The 24,511-nt window shown below is 43.1% G+C and overlaps 1 protein-coding gene across 4 annotated transcripts in view; it reads right to left on the reverse strand.

Annotated features, from left to right (window-relative positions):
* LOC143767950 (uncharacterized) overlaps positions 1 to 24,511 on the reverse strand; it is a 243,024-nt gene that overhangs the window by 198,672 nt on the left and 19,841 nt on the right. For 3 of the 4 annotated variants that reach the window (XM_077256505.1, XM_077256507.1, XM_077256508.1), the window contains exons 6-7: positions 22,619 to 22,709; positions 14,556 to 16,858 (exon numbers count right to left, since the gene is read on the reverse strand). In XM_077256505.1, the coding sequence (XP_077112620.1) occupies positions 15,321 to 16,858; positions 22,619 to 22,709 (1,629 nt within the window). In that variant the 3' untranslated portion in view covers positions 14,556 to 15,320. Of the gene's footprint in view, positions 1 to 14,555; positions 16,859 to 22,618; positions 22,710 to 24,511 lie in introns of those variants that run through there. The other variant, XM_077256509.1, reaches the window with a different exon arrangement.

Raw genomic sequence — 24,511 nt, forward strand, 5'->3', positions numbered from 1 at the left:
TTTTACACACCCAAGACAACCCTGGAAGTGACAACACCAGTGCTGTTCCAGATGCTCAGAGCAGCGGACATCTTGAAACACATACTGAAAATGCGCATGGTGCAACCTTTGTAGGTAATGGCGTTTGTGATAATGAAATGATCGTAGATCGTTCAGACGTTTTACAGCATTTTTATCATCATCAAAGGGCTCTCCGCAATTTCAGAGGTCATATACATACGGATCATTTTAGATTTGTAAACTTGGAGCGTGTACAATCATTTGTAGAGGCCGTGAATATTGTTCATGACGGCGTTCAGTCATTACTGGATAGAATCATCAGGGACATTGAACCTGGTGACTTTGTACAGTTAAGGCTTGAATGTGGGGATACTCTAGACCCTATTTTCGCTACAAAACAAACCAGGGAAGATTTTAATTCTGAATCTTTTTTAAACGCCGTTGCCCGTACACTTCAAAGTAACGCTGAATGTCTAGCATCCAATTCGTTAAAGCTAGTCGTCACCATCATTAAAAATAGCGGGGGTATGCATGTTTTACAACCGCGTATGCCCGGCTAGAGCTCTATTCGCTGCTGGACAGGCTGCAGGAGAGGTGCCTTTATCACGACACAGATTCTGTTATTTTTGTACAGAGAGATGGTCAGTGGCAGCCGCCTTTAGGCGATTACCTGGGGGAGCTGACCAGTGAAATACCCGATGGTACACACATCACAGAATTTGTATCCGCGGGCCCCAAAACTTACGGGTACAAACTCAACACGGGTAAAACTGTCTTAAAAGTTAAGGGGATAACACTAAATGTTGGTAACTCTCAATCTATTAATTTCAACAGTCTAAAAGATCTAGTTCTGGACTACCCGAGCAATTCTGACACAGATACGCAGAAACGATTGTCGTACAACAGCCGTCCATTGTAAGAAATAAAAAGTACTGGGAGATTGAAACGAGGCCGTTACGCAAAACACAAAAGTGCGTTTATACAAAGCGGTGACTAATTGACGGTTTCACAACCCTGCCTTTTGGGTATTAGCAGAGTATTGCGCTGATGGATACACGCTTGCAACACCCATTCTCATGCATTCTAGCAGGACCGTCTAATTCTGGAAAGAGCTATTTTGTAAAACAACTGCTGTATAAAACTAATTTTTCTCAGAAACCTGATAATATTGTTTGGTTTCATTCGTGTTGGCAAAAACTGTATGATGAAATCTCTCTCTCTTTTACCCACGCCAGATTTGTGGAGGGTCTGCCGAATACATTCGTAGATGACGAATTATTCCCGCCGGAGAAGGTGAATTTGGCTATTGTTGATGACCTCATGGAGAGTGCTAGTGAAAATTGTGAGATAGAAAAAGCCTTTACCAAGTATGTGCACCACAGAAATCTCAGCATTTTCTACCTGGTACAAAACATATTTTGCCAGGGAAAGAAAAGCCGTACGATAAATTTAAACACAAAATACATGGTGCTTTTTAATAACCCCCGAGATAAATTACAAATTTTAACTCTAGCTCGCCAGATGTATCCCAGAAAAACACGTTTTTTCCTAGAAGCTTTTGAGGATGCCACGCGGGAACCTTATGGGTATTTGCTTGTAGATTGGAGAGCTAATACCCCTGAGGAACATCGCTTAAGGACCGGCTTGTTTCCACCAGCGTTGCCTGCTGTTTATGTTCAAAAGAAAAACACTTCTAAAAAGTGAATTTTACCCAGGTATCAGACATTCTACGCTGTGTGCGTTGTGCTGTAAAGATGTCTGAGAGACTCCGGCGTAACTGGGCTCTCTTAAAAACTCTGGTGAAGGCAACCCCGGCTGCCCGAAAGTCTATTTTGCGCAATGCAAGCAATGATTTAATTACAGCCATAGGCGAGATTGCTTTAAACATCTTAAAAGGCAGGATTCCTCTGAAAGAGCATCAAAAAGGCATATTAAAGAAGTGGCGTAAAGCTATAAGAACCCTGAGCGACAGATCTCAGCCCATAAAGAAAAAGAAGTGGCTACTAAAGCAGGCCGGCGGGTTTATCGGCCCTCTTTTAGCTTTTGCAATCCCTATAATAACAAGCCTGCTCGCAGGAAGATAATGGAGCATACAGAGAAAATGTATCTAGTCCCCAAACAGGAGCTAGACAAACTAAGACCCGGCGCTACAGCTAACATACGCGACAGTGTTATTCAACGCCTTGATGGTGAAATTAGCGCCATTTTACAACGTCGTGACATTCCCGATGATGTGAAAATTAAAATGTATAGCACAGCGCTACAAAGATACTTGGTGCATACGCGACACAGCTCAAAAGAAGTAACGGCTTTAAATCTCGTTAGCACTCCTGATCCTGGTCAGCAACAATTGTCAAATACCGACTCTGATAAAAATCAAGAGATCGCTGAAATTGTCAGCCACATAAATCAAAGATATAAAAAGAATGCTGAATTTTTACTAAACAGGTTACTACAGAATAAAAATGTTACAGACTGGAATAATAAAGCTGAATTTATTTTCAAAGGATCTGTAATGCCTGGGTCTAACTTACTGGATCTGGTACGTAGTACTACGCAGAGTCATGCTCTGACCGGCAGAAATTTACCGCCGGGTTGGGAAGCATTTATGCAGGCTATGGCCGAGCTAAATATACCGTCTACAGTTGTTGGTAATCCCACTACTAGGAAGCTTTTAGATGAACTAAAAATTTCCAGCAGCGAGCCACACGCTGTATCTACGCCGCAGAAACTCGCTCTGACGCCGCGTACAATCCAATCTTTACATTCCCCGTCATTAGGTACCACACGTGGAACTCTGCTACCTAAAAGAAGGTCTCTACCGATGCTACAAACCATGTGGCTCACAATGTAAAGAATGTATTTGATAAATATGTCGTACATGACTTGTGTCACCATATTATTTTGTAAGAAGTGAAATGATGTATATTCAAGCGATACTATTTATTTTGTAAGAAATTTGTTTTTATTTTGTAAGAAATTTGTTGCTGTATAACCAACGTGCTATTTAATGTGATTGCTTTTATACCCTGCAAGAATCATTGAAATGTCTCTGAGTTGTGCTTATTTTACAATAAATATCTTTTACTTTTACAATACCCTGTCTTTTGCTTTTTTTATAAACGTATAAAACACCACGATTCATACCTGCGCTTGTTGTAATATGGTCGCACACATAATGCGTCCATTATAAAACACATATAAATGAGAATAACAATGCTGGGGCTTTGCTTTTTTATATACGTATAAAAAACACCACCCTTCACACTTGGGGTGTTGTAACATGCCCACATACATAATGTGTGCATTATAAATCACATATAAATGAGATATAAAACTCTAATATAAAACAATTACAGGGATAACATTCACTGTATCAAATACAGCGATAATAATATTAAACTATATAGTAACAGGTCCACATACATAATGTGCGCATTATAAATCACATATAAACATAAAACTCTAATATAAAACAATTACGGGGATAACATTCACTGTATCAAATACAGTGATAATAATATTAAACTATATAAAATGGGAGGGGGAGCTGCCACACAGCTGCTGTTAGAAGACAGGGGAGGGGCGGGGTTACACACTTTGATACACTTTGATAGGGGCGTGTCCACCTGTCAAATTGAGTTTGACGAGTAATACCTATGCTCTACTACTTCTGGTACTTTGGATGTGTATGTCTTGGCAGAATCTCTGGCTGTGTCTCTCAGTCTATCTGTTTCGGAGTCTCTTTATACAGATGCCTGTAACCTATTTTTAAATGTAATAAGTGTCCTTCAGTCCAGCATCACAGATTAGAGAAACAATAGTGATGAGATCAAGTAGCATTACTTGTTTATTTAAACTATTTGAGATGTTTTTCCCTCTCTGCTGTTAAAGTCAATTAACTGGCTCAACAATACAATGCATAATTAGCATATCAGTAAACATCACTAGTCATCAAAGATGAGCGCACACTATGTTATTTAAAATATCAGCTTACAAGTCACTATTACAGGCTTAAGGCCCCGTCTCACATAGCGAGATCGCTAGCGAGATCGCTGCTGAGTCACAAGTTTTGTGACGCAACAGCGACCTCAGTAGCGATCTCGCTATGTGTGACACGTACCAGCGACCCGGCCCCTGCTGTGAGATCGCTGGTCGTGTCGGAATGGCCTGGACCATTTTTTGGTCGTTGAGGTCCCGCTGACATCGCTGAATCGGTGTGTGTGACACCGATCCAGCGATGTCTTCATTGGTAACCAGGGTAAACATCGGGTTACTAAGCGCAGGGCCGCGCTTAGTAACCCGATGTTTACCCTGGTTACCAGCGTAAATGTAAAAAACACCAAAACAGTACATACTCACCATCTGATGTCCGTCAGGTCCCTTGCCGTCTGCTTCCTGCTCTGACTGAGATCTGGCCGTACAGTGAGAGCACAGCACAGCAGTGACGTCACCGCTGCACTCAGTCAGAGCGGGAAGCAGACGGCAAGGGACCTGACGGACATCAGATGGTGAGTATGTAGTGTTTGTTTTTTTTGGTAACCAGGGTAAACATTGGGTTACTAAGCGCGGCCCTGCGCTTAGTAACCCGATGTTTACCCTGGTTACCCGAGTGCTGCAGGGGGACTTTGGCATCGTTGAAGACAGTTTCAACGATGCCGAAGTCGTTCCCCTGATCGTTGGTCGCTGGAGAGAGCTGTCTGTGTGACAGCTCCCCAGCGACCACACAGCGACTTACCAACGATCACGGCCAGGTCGTATCGCTGGTCGTGATCGTTGGTAAATCGCTATGTGAGACGGGGCCTTTACACAAGCAAAAGTAGATAACAGCATATTCTTCTTGGTTTGCTAAAAATAGTCATCTGGGTAATTAAGATATAATCCGGTTTCTTCATACAAAATTTTAGGCACCCTTGGAGATTTGTGTGCTGAGATAATTTTGACCAAGAGTTCACACCTTAATTAGCTTGTTAGGGTTATGGCTTGTTCATTATCATCATTAGGAAAAGCCAGGTGCTGAAAATTTCCCAGCTTAATAAAAACCCAGCTTTTATCCTTGTTCCAAAAAACAGCAGCCATGAGTTATTTTAAGCAACTGCCAAGCACTCTGAAAATGAAAATGCTGCAGGCCCATAAAGCAGTAGAAGGCTAAAAGAAGATAGCAAAGCGTTTTCTTCAAGATACCCTTTCCTCAGTTGTAAATGTAATTAAGAAATAGCAAGCAAAGTTTCAGCGAGATATGCTCGTAGGATTGCTAGTGAAGCAAATCAGAACCTCCACTTGGCTACAAAAGACCTTCAGAAAGATTTAGCAGAGTTGTGGTGTTGTGGTACATTGTTCGACTGTTCAGAGACACATGCACAAATCTGTCCTCCATGGAAGAGTCAGCAGAAGAAATCCTCTCTTGCATTCTCACCATAAAATTCAGTATCAGACGTATGCAAAATAACATCTAAACAAGCTTGATGCATTTTGGAAACAAGTCCTGTGGACCAATGAGGTTAAAGTACAACTCTTTGGCCACAATTATCAAAGGTATGTGTGGAGAAGAAAGACACAGAATTTCAGGAGAAAAACATCTCACCCACTATTAAGCATGGGGGTGGATCAATCATGCTTTGGGGTTGTGCTGCAGCCAATGGCACAGGGAACATTTCACAGATAGAGGGGACAATGGATTCAATGAATTTTCAACAAATCCTTGACACAGATAATAACACCATTAGCGATGAGCGAGCACTAAAATGCTCGGGTGCCCGTTGCTCGGGTCGAACAAATTGAAATGCTTGGGTGCTCAACGCGAGCAACGAGCCCAATGTAAGCCTACGGGAAACCTGAGCATTTTTGCCTCAACCCCACCCAAGTGACATGGGAACATCATGGGGAAGACCCCTGGCAGCATTTCTGACTCCCAAGTCACCGCTGTGAACAATGTTGTCAGAGTCTTATGCCACTTTTCCTGGTGCACAATAAAACATAAAAAAATGAAACCAAAATTGATTTTTCTGGGAAATATGTTAAGGAATACCCTATCCAGGATAATGATTTGCATGCAAGGCAATGCAAAACAAAACTGTTGCTCCACCAGTTGCGTTATGTTCACACGTAGCATTTTTTATGCGCTTTTCAACTTTAGCATTGCTTTCAACCAGGGGCGGACACAGACAGCTTGGGGCCCCTGTGCAGGAAATGTGTCTGGGCCCTCCTCCTTTTAAGGTGACAAAGCTACATATATAAATATATATATAACATATATATATTACATAGTCTCCTTTACTATGTATATCGCCGTCTTTTATTATACAGAGCCCTCTCTTGTTATGTACAGGACCGTCCCTTACATATTGGATTTTATAGAGCTCTCTTTTTTATTACATACCATCCTGTCTTGTTAGCTGTATAACGTAATGATGGCTAATGGTGCATGGGAAAGCTTCTTTTCTAAAAGAGGAGCTGATGGACTGGTAGTCTGGTCACCGGCTCCTCCATCAGTAGTCATTTTATTTCTATTTCATTTTATTTCTAACAAGAGAGGGGACTATGTAATAAAAGAGGGCGCTGTGAATAAAAACAAAATAACAAGAATACGCTATGTAAGAGATAAACTGGCCAGATTGCCCTCATTATTAGTCGTCCTGCAGGGGCCCCCTGGAGCCTCCGGGCCCTGATGCAGCTGCAACCGGTGGTATGTCTGCCCATGCTTTTAACCAAGACAAATGCATTCACTGGGAAATGACATTTTAACATTTTACAATCTTAGCTGGACATGTGGTGTGTGACACATCATCAGACACATCCTGTTACCATTTATGAAGGAGGGACTGTTAAAGGACGGTTATTAGGTGGATTTTAATATTCTTAAAGGGACAGCAGTTGGTCCTCACTATGCTTAGAGAGCCATCAGCTGGCTATGCTCTGTTGTTCCCACTATTAAACAGTGTGTCTCCTGTTGTGAATTCCGTTCTCGAACTCCCTCCTGTGGTCATGAATGGTACTTCGGCGAGTTCTGTCTGTGAACTCCCTCTGGTGGCTGTGAGTGGAGCTACTAGCCATTAAGGTTCTTTCCCACCTGTTCTCTTTTATTGCTTAACTGGCTTCTCTATTTAACTCCACTCAGATCGTTAGTGCATGCCAGCTGTCTTTGTCTTAGTACTGGTTCAGATCTCTCTTGGACCTCTCTGATGACCTGTCTACTCCAGCAAAAGCTAAGTTCCTGCTTGATTATTTGTTGCTTATTGTTTTCTTGCTAAGTTCTATCCAGCTTGCTATCATGATATTGTCTTGTTAGCTGGAAGCTCTGGGGTGCAGAGTGGCACCACCGCACCGTGAGTCGGTGCGGGGGTCTTTTTGCTCAATCTGCGTGGCTTGTTGTAGTTTCTTGTGTTGACCGCAAAGATCCCTTTTCTATCCTCAATCTGTTTAGTTAGACTGGCCTCCTTTGCTGAAACCTATTCCATTCCTGTGTTTGTGATTTCCTCTCATCTCACCGTCAATACTTGTAGGGGGCTGCCTTTTCCTTTGGGGAATTTATCTGAGGCAAGGTGAGGCTTTGTTTCCTCTCTTTAGGGGTAGTTAGCTCTTAGGCTGTGAAGAGGCATCTAGGCAGAGTCAGGCACGCTCCACGGCTATTTCTAGTTGTGTGATAGGAGTAGGGTTTGCGGTCAGCAGAGTTCCCACTTCCCCAGAGCTCATCCCTATTCAGTGTTTAACTATCAGGTCATTCCGGTGCACCTAACCACCAGGTCCATAACAGTCTCCTATACTGTTATTGCCTATGCATTGAATGCAAGGCCTGCCCCAAATTTGGACGCACCCCAATAACCCATTGAACAGACGTCCTGGATGGCCACATGAAACCAAAGTTCCCATTATTATGATTTTTTTACTCCCACAAAGGTTGCCCATGAAGTGAATGCAAGGCCTGTTGCAAATTTGGGTGCACCCCAATCCCCCTTAGAAGAAATTTGGAGGATGGCCTCCTAAAAATATTTTCCCAATTTAAAGGAGAGGGTCTCCTATACTTTTAATACCCATACACTAAGTATATGGGCTGACAAACATTTCCCCCTGGGGGTTACACATGAACATACTGTGTAAACATTTTTTTTTATGGGCATCATAAACACCGTTTAAAACAATAACTGTTGCATCACAGACCAAGGTCTCCAAGGTGATAGAGTGGTGGTGGATGATGATGAGGAGGATAACAGCAAATAGTGAAAATCAGGAAGCATATAGCCTTGTGTGTGAGTGAAGAGGTACATGGGAATATACCTTCCAAAAAAGACACAGGATTTGAGGTTATGTTTCGCTGTTATCATTTGGTGTAGAGAAGTCTGGCCCAATCCAGTCAGCCTGTCAGCATTTTCAGTTGACAGGCGAATGCGCTTATCGGTTATAATTCCACCAGCGGCACTAAAAAGCCGCTCTGACAAAATGCTAGTGCAGGGCAGGCCAGGACCTCCAAGACGAGAGAGCCAGTTCATGCCACATGTCCAGCTTGGATACCCAATAATTATAAGGTACAAAGGACTCACAGAGGACATTATTACGATCAGCAAGGTACTCCCTCAGCATCTTCCCAAACATTGCACTCCTTGTGTGAGTACCCCGCACCTCAGGGCCAATGCAATGGGAGTGTCTGAGAACACTCTCCCAGAATTTTGCCAGTGTTCCCCTGCCTCTGCTGGATTGGAGTTGTGTCTCTCTCTACCCCTTCAGAATGACCAAAAAGAAGAAAAGATCATGCCCATACAAATGGGAGCACCTCAAACTTATCACAAAAAATTCACAAACAATAAAGATTTTATTAATGATAGCACAGTAAACAGCAATATCACACAGACAACACAGGTAAAAACATTTAAAAGTGCAAAATGCAACACAAGAAAAACACAGCAGTCATCTCCTAATATGGGGAGGATGACAAAACCACATCCCTGCCCTCTCCACAAGATAAATATAAAGTGCAACAACCTGGACTGGAATAATGAAGCCAAAAACGCTTAATGATGGTGAAGTTAAGAAATACACACAGTCAATGAATGTTAGGCTCTAAGCGTAAGGCTAAAAGAAATGCCCAAATAATAACATATATATATATAAACACAGGGCTCCTCTATATCACAGTACCACCTTACCCTTAGAGTAGGCTGAAGCAAAAAAAAGTTCCAGCAGGCATTTCAATAAACAAACATGAGCAGAGCGATGGTCCGTGCCTAGATAAGGGTGCACATACACCCTCAAGATCCCAAAATATACGTGACAATCATTGGTCTCTCTACCCCTTCGTTGTCCAACGAACTGTGACATTTGCCACCAGCGTTTTCAGATGGAAATTTTTTTTAATAATTAAGCAACAAGGGCCTACCGGTACTGCACCATTTTAGTACACCTGTCTGCCTCTGGAAGAACAGATTGAAAAAGTTCTTGTAGGGTGGGTCTAGAAGTGTCACAAACCCGTAATGACAGTCACCCAAAATTTTGAGTACACGAGGGTCATAGGAAAGGCAGCACAACATAAAGTCAGTCATTTGGGCCAGACGGCTAACAGGCAAGACTTCCATGTCCTCACCAAGATCACAATGGACCATGCTCTCCTCCTCCTCTCTGTCATCAAGCCATCCAAGTCATCGCCACTCACCATCTTGGTGGAGTCCTCAAAGTTTTGTAGGATGGTACATATGTCTGACATCCATGGCCACTCCGGAGACCTTATGTGTGGAGTTTGAACTGAATGCCAAAGGCCTTGTTGATGCTGGTAGTCAACAACTGCCTTCTTCTGCTCTCAAATCATTTCCAACATCTGCAGTATAGATACAACATAACTGACCCCTAGCAATAAAAACTATGGTAAGTAGAAGTGCTACAATTGTAAAATCACTATAAATTTAAATCTTTATTTCAGGTAAAAAATACATATAACCACAAACAAACATGGAACAAGGTGCCTACAACAAGACTACACATACATGGGGTCAACACCTTTAGTACACAGGTGATAATAATTGTAAATAACATAAAAAATCCTAGCCAGGGAAACCCTTGAAAACAGCAAATTACACAATAGATGCTCTGTAGACAGGCAATAACAGGAAAACATTCCACCACGGTATGTTGTGAGTAGGCACATATAATTAAATGTAATCCCTAGCAACTCAAATGAGCCCAACATGCCACCCTCATTGCTAAGTCCACATCTATACCTTACTATAAGTGCATCGTAAGTAGATGTAACAAGGAAGATTCTCCAGTACCCTGCGCATAGTACATATTACCTGCGTAACCACCGCTTCCTGAAAAGTGCTCTGCCAAGTGGCACGCTGACCCTGAAAGCCCTGATCTGCAGTATAGAGTTCCAACACGTGGGGACATCACACACCAGTCGTTGAGCTGGAAGCTGCAAATGCTGCTGAAGCATGGCAAAAAAAACCCTGATTTTCTAAAATGGGCACACCTGTGGCGTACTTTCACAAGCATATCTGGCAGCTCCATCTAGCTTTTGAGAAACAGTTTAACAACGGGGTTAAGCACATGGGCCAGGCATGGTATGTGTGTGAGCTTGCCGTGCCTCAGAGCCCCCACCAGGTTCTGGCCATTGTCACACACGACCATGCCTGGCTGTAGGTTCAGCGGTGTTAACCACAGATCTGCCTGGTCTTTCAGAGCTGTTCACAACTCTTCAGCATTGTGCGGTTTGTCACCTAAGCATATTTGCTTCAGCGCAGCCTGTTGATGCTTGCCTGAGGCAGTGCGTCCAGCTTGTGACTGGTGTGGTCATTTCGGAGATGGAAGCTGAAGAGGAGGTGCAGGAGCTGTAGATTGTGGGGGCAACCCTAATTGACGTAGGGCCCGCAATCCTTGGATACAGGAGGACGTGTTCCATCCCCAGGTCCGAATGGGTCCCAGCTTCCACTATGTTAACTTTGTGTGCCGTCAGGGAGATGTACAGTCCCTGCCCAGAAGCACTTGTCCAGTTCCCAGTAACAGCATTGTTGAAGGCACATCTAATGTTGTCGGACACGTGCTTGTGTAATGCGGGGTACGGCACACTGGGAGAAATAGTGGTGGCTGGGGACAGAGTACCTTGGGATGGCCGCTGCCATCAGGTTGCGTAAATCTTCTGTCTACACGAGCCTAAAAGGCAACATTTTGAGTGGAACAAGACAAGAAATGTGTGAATTTAGTAGTGTGGCCTGTGGGGTGTTGGCAACGTATTTCTGCTTGTGTTCCAAGGACTGAGGTATGGACAACTGAATGCTGCCCTGGGAAAAGGACGTGGGCATGCTTGATGATGGTACATATTTTATACATTAATTACAAATGCCAGGACACTCGCTGAGTCTCCCTCTCTGGCCGCTTTGAAAGAGGTGGTCAGACTAAGATAAATTAAAAGATCTGGCGGTGGCGGAGAAGCTGCTAACTTTCTCTAGACAGAAATTCTATGAAAGGGGCAATAAGGCACATACCCTCCTGGCACGCCAGCTGAAGGAACGCTCCGCGGCTTCATGCCCTCAGGCCTTGCGGGACGCTACAGGGGTGACTCAGCCTAATGCCATAGCTGACATTTTTTATAATTTCTACAAAAAATTATACAATCTTGGTCCCCCATTGGCTGAAGGTTCCCAGGGTTCAGGGGCTATTGAAGACTATCTTGCTACCTTAGATCTCCCCTCCCTACCTAGTGAAGCGATTGAATCTCTAAATAGCGCAGTTTCCTCTGAAGAGGTGGAGGAGGTTTTGGAGTCCCTGCCCATGGGAAAGTCACCTGGCCCTGATGGTTTGACGTACTTTTACTATAAGACATTTGCCAAAACACTTCTTTCCCACATGGCCTCATTATTTAACTCCTTCTTGCAAGGCGACCCAATCCCGTCCACAATGCTACGTTCCCACCTCATCCTCCTTCCAAAGCCACCTAGGGACCCCTTGGACTGTGGAAACTATAGGCCAATAGCCCTTTTGAACTCGTATTTGAAGGTGTTCACCAAGCTACTGGCCTTCAGACTTAATAAATGGCTACCCTCGATTATTCATAAAGACCAAGTAGGCTTTATTCCATGCCGTCAAGGGGGTGATAACACCAAGAAGGTTGTGGACTTGGTGGACGTCTCGAACGGAAAGAAATTGCAAACACTAGTACTGAGCCTTGATGCCGAGAAGGCTTTCGATCGCCTTTCCTGGCCATTCCTTTTTAGTACGATGCGGGTCTTTGGCATCTCGGGTGGATTTTTGTCCACGCTGAAATCCCTATATAACCACCCTACAGCGGCCATAAAACTCCCTCTCTGTACATCTAAACCATTCACTATATTGAATGGCACCAGGCAGGGGTGCCCTCTGTCACCTCTCCTGTTTGACCTCTGCATAGAGCCCCTGGCAGCGCCCATACGGCGGGACCCCAATATCTCTGGGGTGATGGTTGGGAATAAATCTTTTAAGATCGCACTATTTGCTGATGACGTCCTATTGACGCTCACTAATCTCCACGTGTCTCTTCCGAACCTCATTAGGGCTTTGAGGAGATATGGGGACTTATCTGGATATAAAATCAATTCCAGCAAAACGGAGGCTATGCTACTGAACATCCCCCTTGGGGTATGGGACCACTTATGCCTGAATTTTAAATTCAGGTGGAAACAGGATGCTGTGAAATATCTGGGGGTGAATATCACGTCCTCATAAGAGACCCTCTATAAACTAAATTTCCCCTCCCTCTTTAAAGAATCAAAAGCCCGCCTGACTAAATGGCAATCACTCCCTCTCTCGTGGATGGGTCAGATAGCGGCGGTAAAAATGAGTCTTTTACCCAGATTGATCTACGCCTTTGAGACCCTCCCAGTTGGAGTTCCGGTCTCAGAATTGAAGTCCCTTCAGGCGGCTATTATTAGATTCATATGGCAACAAAAGCGCCACAGAGTGGCTAAGGAGGTTCTACCAGCTCATAAGACCAGGGGAGGGCTTTCTGTTCCAAATATTCTTAAATACTACTGGGCTACACACCTGAGGAAAATCCCCTGCTGGACATCCCTATCGGCCTATAGCAGGTGGAATGAAAGAGAAATTATGGCTTGTGTTATGACCTGGTGGTTACGGAGCAGCACTGATATGACCTGGTGGGTAAAATAAATCATGGACAAGCTCTGAGGAAGTGGTAGCTTTACTGACCGCAGTTCCTACTCCTAACACCAGCACTAGAAATAGCCGTGGAGTGTTCCTGACTCTCCCTAGACACCTCGTCACAGCCTAAGAACTAACTACCCCTAAAGATGGAAACAGAAAACTATCTTGCCTCAGAGAAATTCCCAGAAGGAAAGATAGCCCCCCACAAATATTGACTGTGAGTGGAGAGGGAAATGACACACACAGAAATGAAAACAGATTTTAGCAAAGGAGGCCAATTTCTAATCTAGATAGACAGAGATAGAAAAGGATACTGTGCGGTCAGTATTAAAAATTAAAAATCCACGCAGAGTTTACAAAAATAGTCTCCACACCGACTCACGGTGTGGAGGGGCAAATCTGCTTCCCCAGAGCTTCCAGCTAGCCTGAATATTTCATAATGACAAGCTGGACAAAAAGATACATAACTTAACTGAGCAGTAAATCCAAAGCAAGGAATAACCCAAGAACTAGCAAGAACTTATCTTATGCTGAAATGGACAGGCCATCAGAGAAATCCAAGGAAAGGTCTAACTCTAACCCAGAAAACATTGACAGCTGGCATGAATTACAGACCAGAGCCAAGTTAAATAGCAAGGCCAGGGGAGCCGATTAGTGAAAGCAGCTGCTAAGGCTAAACTCAAGGAGCTGCAGTTCCACTCGAAACCACCAGAGGGAGCCCAAGGGCAGAACTCACAAAAGTACCATTCATAACCACAGGAGGGAGCCCAAGAACGGAATTCACAACAGGCTTGCCCCAATACAGCCTAACTCCCTTTTATGGTCGCCAGCACAATGCGAGTCCTTTCCGCCCCTTTTAGGCCCCATGCAGTCTACCCGTGACATCTGGAACGCCTGCACACGGAGATTTGCCCTCATGTCACCCTGCTCCCCCCTGGTGTCCTTCATCTACCATCCACAGCTCCCAAGCAGTTTAGAGTCTCCTATGGTTCACCCCTGGCTTAAAGCGGGTCTATTTAGATTTGCGGATATTATAGATGGGGAGACCATGGAGATTCACTCCTTTGATTATCTTAAGCAACATTTCTCGATTTCCAACAGGGAATTCTTTCAATACCTATAAATCAGAGATTTTGCTAACTCCCTATATGGTAAAGCGGGAGCTTCGATCCCCACGGATTTCGAGAAAATTCGCAGGAGGGGCATGGACACCAGGGGTCTGATTTCAGAAATTTACAACCTTCTATCGGATCCACGGGATGGGTCTGGTGAATCTTTTCTATATATGCGTAAGTGGGAGGCCGCCCTGGAGCGGCGAATTTCTCCCCAAGAGCGGTCTGTCATTTGGAGGAATGCCGCAAAATCATCAGTATGTACTTTCTATAGAGAAAATATTTATAAGATACTAATGCACTGGTATCACACTCCAGAGTTTCTGCATGGACTGAATCCCTCTGTCCCTCCCTCCTGTTGGAGATGTGGGGGAGGCACTGGGTCCCTCATGCACATATTTTGGTCATGCCCAAGAATTGTGCCCTATTGGGGTCAAGCTAAGTCCCTCATTGACAAGGTATTACATACAGATATAGAACTAAACCCGCTTGTGCTTCTCCTGGGTCACGGGGCACCGGGTATGGGCAAACTCTCCAATAGATTACTGCAACATATCCTTACGGCAGCCAGATGCCTGATTGAGCGTCTTTGGAAGCAGCCGAGTCCCCCTTCGCTTCAGATCCTCACTAGACGGATCATGGATGTCAGAAGGATGAAACACCTTACAGCCTTACTAAATGACTCGGTGGTGCGCTTCCAGGCAATATGGTCCCCGTGGGATTATTATGCAGCGGGATCCGACCTGTAGTGCGGCTGAGTTCGGATTTGATTAGTCGATTTAACTGAGGTTTTTCCCCCTTTCTTCCTCCCTCCCTTCCACCCCTTATTGTCTTGTCTTTGTCATTTACGTCTTTGTAGCATTAAGGTCATTTATAGCCTCATATCGTTTACATCGTTTATTGTTCATGCATACTATACAGAAACTAAATACTTGTACGACCCTGTTTTGTTATACAATGTTTAATAAAATAAAAATGTTATGGTTAAAAAAAAAATTAAAAAAATTAAGAACATAAAGCTTCTCCCCGGTGTGAATTCTTTGGTGGATAGAAAGAGATGGTTTCTTCACAAAACATTTTTCCACATTATGAACATGAAAATGGCTTCTCCCCTATGTGGCTTTTCTGGTGGCTAACAAGATTCGCTTTGTGGTTAAAACATTTCCCACATTCTGAACAGGAAAAAGGCTTCTTCCCTGTGTGAGATCTATGATGTCTGACAAGAGCTGATTTATGTAGAAAACATTTCCCACATTCTGAACAGGAAAAAGGCTTCTCTACAGGCTTCTCTACTGTGTGAGTTCTTTGGTGGCTAACAAGATGCGCTTTCCTGTAAAAACATTTATCACATTCTGAACATGAATAAGGTTTCTCCCCTGTGTGGATTTTCTGGTGGCTAGCAAGATCAGTTTTGCGTTTAAAACATTTCCCACATTCTGAACAGAAAAAAGGCTTCTCCTCTGTGTGGGTTTTCTGGTGGTTAACAAGATACACTTTTTGGTTAAAACATTTCCCACATTCTGAACAGGAAAAAGGCTTCTCCCCTGTGTGGGTTTTCTGGTGGCTAACAAGATACACTTTTTGGTTAAAACATTTCCCACATTCTGAACAGGAAAAAGGCTTCTCCCCTGTGTGGGTTTTCTGGTGGTTAACAAGATTTGCCTTTTTGTTAAAACATTTCCCACATTCTGAACAGGAAAAAGGCTTATCCCCTGTGTGAGTTCTTCTGTGGGTAATAAGATGCCCTTTGTGGTTAAAACATTTCCCACATTCTGAACAGGAAAAAGGCTTCTCCCCTGTGTGAGATCTGTGATGTGTGATAAGAACGTTTTTATCTGCAAAACATTTCCCACATACTGAACAGGAAAAAGGCTTCTCCCCTGTGTGTGATCTATGATGTTTGACAAGATTTAATTTATGTCCAAAACATTTCCCACATTCTGAACAGAAAAAAGGCTTCTCTCCTGTATGGGTATTCTGGTGGCTAACAAGACTCGCTTTCTGGCTAAAACATTTCCCACATTCTGAACAGGAAAAACGCTTCTCCCCTGTGTGAGCTCTATGATGTCTGACAAGAGCTGATTTATCTAGAAAACATTTTCCACATTCTGAACAGGAAAAAGGCTTCTCTCCTGTGTGAGTTCTTTGGTGGGTAACAAGATGCTCTTTCCGAACAAAACATTTTCCACATTCTGAACATGAAAAAGGCTTCTCCCCTGTGTGAATTCTCTGGTGACTAAGAAGACATGATTTCTTGGTAAAACATCTCCCACACTTGGAACAAGAAAATCTACTGTCTGTTTTGTGAAGGTTTTGTTGTTTAAGAAAGTTTTCCCCTAGAAAAGTCCTATTTCCATATTCTGAAAATGAAAATGTCTTCATTGCTTTAGGAGCTGTTCGTTTTTGTATGGTTGATTTGTGACTTTGATTTTCCTTAGCAGTCGGTAATGAACCAGAAGACAGGACCTGTTCCAAAGGATCAGATGACAGATCTTTGCTGTGAAGGGATGATGGTATATCTTGAGTAATGGCATTTACTTCAATTGTATCCTGTGGGATCTCAAGATCATCTGATTTAAACATTGAAGATATCAGCTGTCCTGCTGACCTCCTGGTATGGTCATCTGCCAAGAATAAAACTAAGTATTATTTTAGAATAAAATATCCTTGAATTCTATACTTAACATTTCTACTTAAATGGTCTCTAAAAATAGCAAGTTATGCAAATATATGGAAACTGCCAGTGGAGTCAAAATAGTCACTATTCCTATAGATTAATTCATTGAGGGTTATAATTTACAAAATGGAGTCACTTTATTAGGATTTCATCCGCTGTGGTTTTCTGCAATTTTATCATATTAGGGATTCTGAAAATGGTGTGCCCCATCTCCTCTGGTATCTGCTCCTGCAATGTCTGCTTCGGACACCAGACGCGGCCTTACTCATTCTGCAGGCGATGCTGGTAACAGAGGTGGGGTTGGAACCAGAAGCTCTTGGCGGTGCACGCTCTGCCCAGCCACTAAGATTAGGGTGCCTGGCATCTGTAGTACCATCCAGTCTGGCAGTATGGGTATGTGTGCTTTCAGCTGCAGTAATCTGCTCCCTGTTTTAGCCAATCGGAATGCACCAAATCTTTTTTAATCAGATACATTTTTATTAACCTTAACAAGATGTACAACAGATCACATGTTCATACTAATTTTATGTTTTACAGTAAATTAACCCCCCCCATGGAGACCATATCAGGAGCAAACAATAATTCGTCCATAGTTGACAATATCAAACAGAGTTCCAGTTTACCATAAGTTGCACTCTATAATACTATATACTGGTATAATATAAATTAATCCTATCCAACCATGGCTGCTATAATTTATGGAAGAAATCCAGCTTGTTTCTCATAGTGTAAATACTTTCGCGTCGGGCCGGAGGCTCCTCTCTAATCCAATATTTTGCAATTAGTTTCCTTGCAATAAATAATCTTGCAATTACAATTTTAGTCACATTGTCAGATAATATTTCCTCCACATACCCTAATACACATATCAATGGATCCCTAGGGATAACGTACCCATACACCACTCCAATGCAGTTCAACACTACAATCCAATAGGAGGACAATCTGGGACAATGCCAAAGCATATGCAATATGTCCGCCTGAAATTGCGAAAACCTTGGGCAATCAGATTTGGACTTTCAAAGCACCACACCTTACTAAAGCTTGAAGCATATTGCCGGAATCTGCCAGATACAGCCTTGATCTCCTCTAGTTCAGTCCTTTGAGCTCAGCTCCCGGCTTGTGTATTTGTTTCCTGTTGTGACCTTGTTATGCCTCCTGAGTTAGTATTTTCTCTGGCCTCGCGGTTCTGACACGGTTATCTGTCTATTCTTCTTCCCACCTTATTCCACAGAACAGCCGGTAACACTGTGCCCCAAGCCTAGGGGTCTCTGTGTAAGTCCAAATCCATGTAGAGGTTAAAGAAGTTAAAAGATGATGGGCAAAACTGACTATAGACAATAACACATCTACTGAAATGATCAAGCTCAACAATCATCCTCAGGGAAAAAAAAATGAGTAGTGGTGAAACTTCTCTGGAGTAATTGGAGTATGGGACTCGGTGGCTTTAAGCAATATAAACTATCGTAAGGACCAATATTTTCTGTCAGATGAATGTCAAGAAGAAATATTAGACATTTAAATAGAACTTTTTATAATAGTGCAGAGCTGAGGTGTCTTAAATTTAGATCTCAGGCATTTGGTAATTGAACCCTTTTTTTAAAACACTCCCAGGGAGTTACAGACTCAGGTAAGTGAGACAGGCTAATCCTACCACAATCAAACAATCATAAATAATGAACTTGTAAAAAAAAAAAAAATGTTATATCCTCAACAGCATATGTATGAGGGGAGAACTCCAACACTAAACTGGAGTTGCACTCATTTATGGTGGACTACTGGAGCTACTATGAGTCCTGCCCAGAAGAGTAGAGAAAGTATTAGTGCCCCCATTTCAGGAGAGATTACTGCACAATCTGAATTATTTAGGATTGAAAACATAAATGTAATTTATGATGTGGAGTGAATCCATGAAACCAGGGCTCGAACCATGCGAACACATCTCCTGCAGGCAAGCATAAATTTACAGTGGGTACGGGAAGTATTCATACCCCTTTAAATTTTTCACTTTGTTTCTTTGCAGCCATTTGTTAAATTAATTCAAAAAGTTCATTTCTTTTCTCATTAATGTACACTCCAAGTGCGGTGAAATTGCAAAAAAAAAGTGCAATCCCATACTTGTTTTTTGTTTGGCTTTTTTGCTACCTTCGCTAAATGCTAAAACTGACCTGCCATAATAATTCTCCTGATCATTACGAGTTCATAGACATCAAACATGTCTAGGTTCTTTTTTTATCTAAATGGTGAAAGAAAATTCCAAACTTTGTTAAAAAAAAAAAAAAAAATTACGCCATTTTCTGATACCCGTAGCGTCTCATTTTTCACGATCTCGGGTTAGGTGTGGGCTTATTTTTTGCGCCCTGAGCTGACATTTTTAAAGATATCATATTGGTGCAGATACGATGTTTTGATCGCCCATTTTTGCATTTTAATGCAATGTCGTGGCGATCAAAAAAACATTTCTGGAGTTTTGACATTTTTTTCTCGCTATGATGTTTAGCGATCAGGCTAATCCTTTTTTTTATTGATAGAGCGACAATACCAAATATGTGTAGGTTTGATTTTATTTTTGTTTTATTTTGAATGGGGTGAAAGGGATGTGAGTTGAAATTTTATATTTTTTATTTTTACATTTTTACAACTTTTTTTATTAAACTTTCGGCATGCTTCAATGGTCTCCATAGGAGACTAGAAGCTGCCACAACTCGATTGGCTCTGCTACATAGAGGCGATGTGAAAGTCGCCTCTATATAACAGATTTATTCACTTGCAATAAGCGTCGACCACTGGGTGGCACTCACAGAAAGCCAGCACTGACAACCATAGAAGTTTCCAGGAGATCGCAGATTGTCATGCCAACACACCGGTGACCCGCGATCAAGTGACGGGTTGTCACCGGTGTGTTTATTTCCGGTACGATTGACAGAAGCAAAATTTAAATGCAGTTCTCAGAGTTTGACAGCAGCATTTAACTGGTTAATAGCTGCAGGTGGATCTCGATTCCACCCATGGCCATTGTGAGCACATGCCAGCTGTTCAAAAATGTGGGCTCACTGCTGTAGCCCACATCAAAAGGGAGTCAGACATTGGCGTACTATTACACCCGATGTCAGTAAGGGGTTAAACCGATAAGACTGGATTTGAAAGGCACACACCTGTCTATTTAAGACCGCATAGCTCACAGTGCATGTCAGACCAAATGAGAATCATGAGGTCAAAAGGAACTGGCCAAGGAGCTCAGAGACAGAATTGTGGCAAGGCACAGATCTGGCCAAGGTTACAACAGAATTTCTGCAGTACTCAAGGTTCTTAAGAGCAACGCGGCCTCCATAATCCTTAAATGGAAGATGTTTGGGACCACCAGAAGTCTTCGTAGACCTGGTCGTTCAGCTAAACTGGGAGAAGAGCCTTGCTGAGAGAAGTAAAGAAGAAAACCAAGATCACTGTGGCTGAGCTCCAGAGATGCAGTAGGGAGATGGGAGAAAGTCAACTATCACTACAGCCCTCCACCCGTCGGTTGTTTATGGCAGAGTGGCCCGACGGATGCCTTTCCTCAGTGCAAGACATATGAAAGCCCACATAGAGTTTACTAAAAAACACATGAAGGACTCCGAGACTATGAGAAATAAGATTCTCTGGTCTGATGAGATGAAGATAGACGTTTTTGGTGATAATTCTACGCGGTATGTGTGGAGGAAAACAGGTACTCCTCATCACCTGCCCAATACAATCCCATCAGTGAAACATGGTGGTGGCAGCATCATGTTATGGGGGTGGTTTTCAGCTGCAGGGACAGGGCAACTGGCTGCTATTGAAGGAAACATGAATGCGGCCAAGTACAGAGATTTCCTGGATGAAAACCCCTTCCAGAGTGCTTTGGACCTCAGACTTTGCCGAAGGTTCACCTTCTAACAAGACAATGACCCTAAGCACACAGCTAAAATAACAAAGTAGTGGCTTCAGAACAACTCTGTGACCATTCTTGACTGGCCCAGCCAGAGCCTTGACCTAGACCCAATTGAGCATCTCTGGAGAGACCTGAAAATGGCTGCCCACCAACGTTCACCATCCCACCTGACCAAACTGGAGAGGATCTGCAAGGAAGAATGGCAGAGGATACCCAAATCCAGGTGTGAAAAACTTGTTGCATCATTCCCAAGAAGACTCATGGCTGTACTAGCTCAAAAGGGTGTTTCTACTCAATACTGAGCAAAGTGTCTGAATACTTAAGACCATGTGATATTTCAGTTTTTCTTTTTTAATAAATTTGCAAAAATTACTACATTTCTGTTTTTTTTTCAGTCAAGATGGGGTGCAGAATGTACATTACTGAAAAAAAACAAAACATTTTTTGAATTTACCCACTGGCTGCAATGAAACAAAGAGTGAAAAATGTAAAGTGGTCTGAATACTTTCCATACCCACTGTATATTACAGCCATCAGCCACGCACAACTTAGAGATACATCATGGCACAGGTGTACTGTTTAATATGTAGTTTATTACAATCCTGTCTGAAGTTAGTCGGTTTTATAAGTAATTGTAAAATCAGGATATAGGGAAACTCTGTTGTTATTGTACAGAAATTCGCACTTGGCCTCACTGCACATTTAATGCTGTCAATCATAAAAGCTAAGTTTGGCCAGAAAGACTGGACCTGGTCTTGTAGGGGCCATATGAGCACATTCAGCAGCATAGAAGGGGGATAAGGTAGATTCATCCAATATCAGGGATCTAAAAATGACCCAAGTGATCCATAATAGGATGAACATTTATAGACATAATATTAGGAAAGGTGTAATCTGTCACAGTCTGTTTAGACATTTCATTTTAGAATATAAACGAGATCCCACCAGTTTAAGACTCATTATATTAGAACAAATATCAGAACGTGTGTCTAATAGGTCCCAAAGACTTGTGACTAGAGAATCCTATTGGATTTTTAAACTATCCACACTTAAATCAGAGGATTTTCCATGTACATATATTTTTCTTTATATGTATTTTATTGTGCATCTAATATGCATTTTACATCTATTTGTATAGTTTTGTATACGAAGAAACGTTTTAACACAAAAAACAGCACCATAGGCGCGGTTTAATTAATGAATTAAGCAACTGTATTAGTGACGCTGTTCTGGAGGATATAAAACATCCACAATGTATCATTTGTATATGCCTGAGGAAGGAGCTGGTTCACAGCGGAAATGAGTAGAATATTAAAATGAAATGTTTGTTGTTTTTTTTAAATTCGTTTGTTTTGATACCCAACGTTATGGCTCAGCACTTGGCAGCGCTTTTCAAAGTCCTGATTTTTTCCTTCTTCCCACATCAGGGATTTTGGAAGCCAACAACATCATTACCCTCCATTTTCTCTAAAAGGCTCACCATAATATTTTTCTAACTTGTCAGCACATTCTACATACGCTGTCATTTGCCTTTGTAGTTTACGGATCTGGGCAGGTAACGGTCAGAGTCTTCTAATCTCAGGGGGTAGTTGGATCCTCCAGGTTGTAAGTTCTATAGAAAAGGGCTTTCAATGCCCAAAGTCACTTGGACAGTTTTAGGTGGAGGAGAATGTTGTGGTCTAGAGGTAAAATGGTGATCACACGATTGTGATACGGCCGGACTACACCACCGATAAAGCAGCCACAGCCGGAGACTGAGAAGAATCTGTGACTTCTCTGCATTTAGTGGTCACTACTCACCTGGGTAGTCATATGTAGGAATCTCCTCTTTATACTGCTCATCACCCCTCACATATGTCTCTGTAGTATTAATATGGGTCAGATCTTCACCCTGTAACAAATATTGCAAAAGTCACAGACAGATGGAGAAGTCACATCTATGATCAGCTCTAATCCTGCCATCTGCACCGTTCTCATTACACAAGTATAAAACATATAATACTGGTGGATAAAACAACACTGAGCACAAGACCTTCACAGCCGTCTACACATTGTGACAGTCACTGGTAAGGTGATAGAGGGGAGATATGTGTCACTGCGCTTAACGGCGTCAGTGATGTGAAACCAGAGCATTTTTTCTCCAGCACACTACGTGTTGTGAGGGTAAAGTTGCATAAACAGGGCTGGTTTTATGTGGACCTTCACAGAGCGGGTGGGAGAAGGTCCACTTTATCTCCCCTGGCAGACCTGCCAGGACCTGCATGAGGTCGTGATCATGTGATCAATCACATGATGGGGAAGTTACAGGCTTGGGTTGAAATAACCGAGCTCTACAGGCAGTCTGGGTTCAGCTAGCCTGGAGAGAGGACTCCAGAGGCTTTGTGGCTCGTCGAGTACAGACTGAACCTGTCCTGCTCCAGAGCGGGGGGCTACCCACAACATACGGACTGTGCTGCTGCATTTTGTTTTCTTTTGGTTCCTGTTTTAGTGATTTTCTTGCTCATCAGTTCATGCTCAGGAATCAATGTTTCTATTCAGCGGCAGTCAGCAGAGGAAGACGAGCAGGCTAGAGTTTATGTGAACCTTAAGGTACCGTCACATTAAGCGACGCTGCAGCGATATAGACAACGAGCCGATCGCTGCAGCGTCGCTGTTTAGGTCGCTAGGAGACGTCAGACACCGGCAACAGCAGAACGATGCAGGAGCAATCCAGTGACGTACTTATCGTTCTCGCTGGTTGTTCGCTCCAGTTCGCTCCATGAAGAAACATTGCAGGCATCGTTGCTTTTGCTGTCAAACACGACGATACACGCCGATCTGACGACCAAATAAAGTTCTGGACTTCTAGCTCCGACCAGCGATATCACAGCGGGATCCAGATCGCTGCTGTGTGTCAAACACAACGAGATCGCTATCCAGGACGCTGCAACGTCACGGATCGTTGTCGTTCTCGTTGGAGAGTTGTTTAGTGTGAAGGTACCTTAAGGACAGACTCTATCAATCTCATTTGTATGAAGGTCTCCGCTCCCATTGTACTCCCAAACCTAGGCCCATTGTGTGGTTGGGGATAGTAGACTCATGGGAGACATCACCACGGGAGGTCTCACATACAGTCCCAGCTGATGGAATAGGCCTTGTTCTGTGAGCTAAAGGAAAATGTTTAAAGGTACCGTCACACTAAGCAACGTCGCCAGCGATCTGTGACGTTGCAGCGTCCTAGGGAGCGATATCGCTGTATTTGACACGCAGCAGCGATCAGAATCCCGCTGTGAAATTGCTGGTCGCTGCTAGAAGGTCTGCACATTATTTGGTCGCTAGGTCGCCGTGTATCGCTGTGTTTGACAAGCAAAAGCAACCATACCAGCGATATTTTACACTGGTAACCAGGGTAAACATCGGGTTACTAAGCGCAGGGCCGCGCTTAGTAACCCGATGTTTACCCTGGTTACCAGCGTAAAATGTAAAAAAACAAACAGTACATGCTCACCTGCGCGTCCCCCAGCCTCTGCTTCCTGACTCTTACTGATCGCCGGCCCTAAACTGAAAGTGAAAGCACAGCGGTGACGTCACCGCTGTGCTGTTAGGGCCGGAGCTCAGTCAGTGTCAGGAAGCAGAGGCTGGGGGACGCGCTGGTGAGTATGTACTGTTTGTTTTTTTAACTTTTACGCTGGTAACCAGGTTAAACATCGGGTT

The sequence above is a fragment of the Ranitomeya variabilis genome, chromosome 4 (genome assembly GCF_051348905.1).
Source record: "Ranitomeya variabilis isolate aRanVar5 chromosome 4, aRanVar5.hap1, whole genome shotgun sequence".
In the NCBI taxonomy this organism is placed as follows: Eukaryota; Metazoa; Chordata; class Amphibia; order Anura; family Dendrobatidae; genus Ranitomeya; species Ranitomeya variabilis.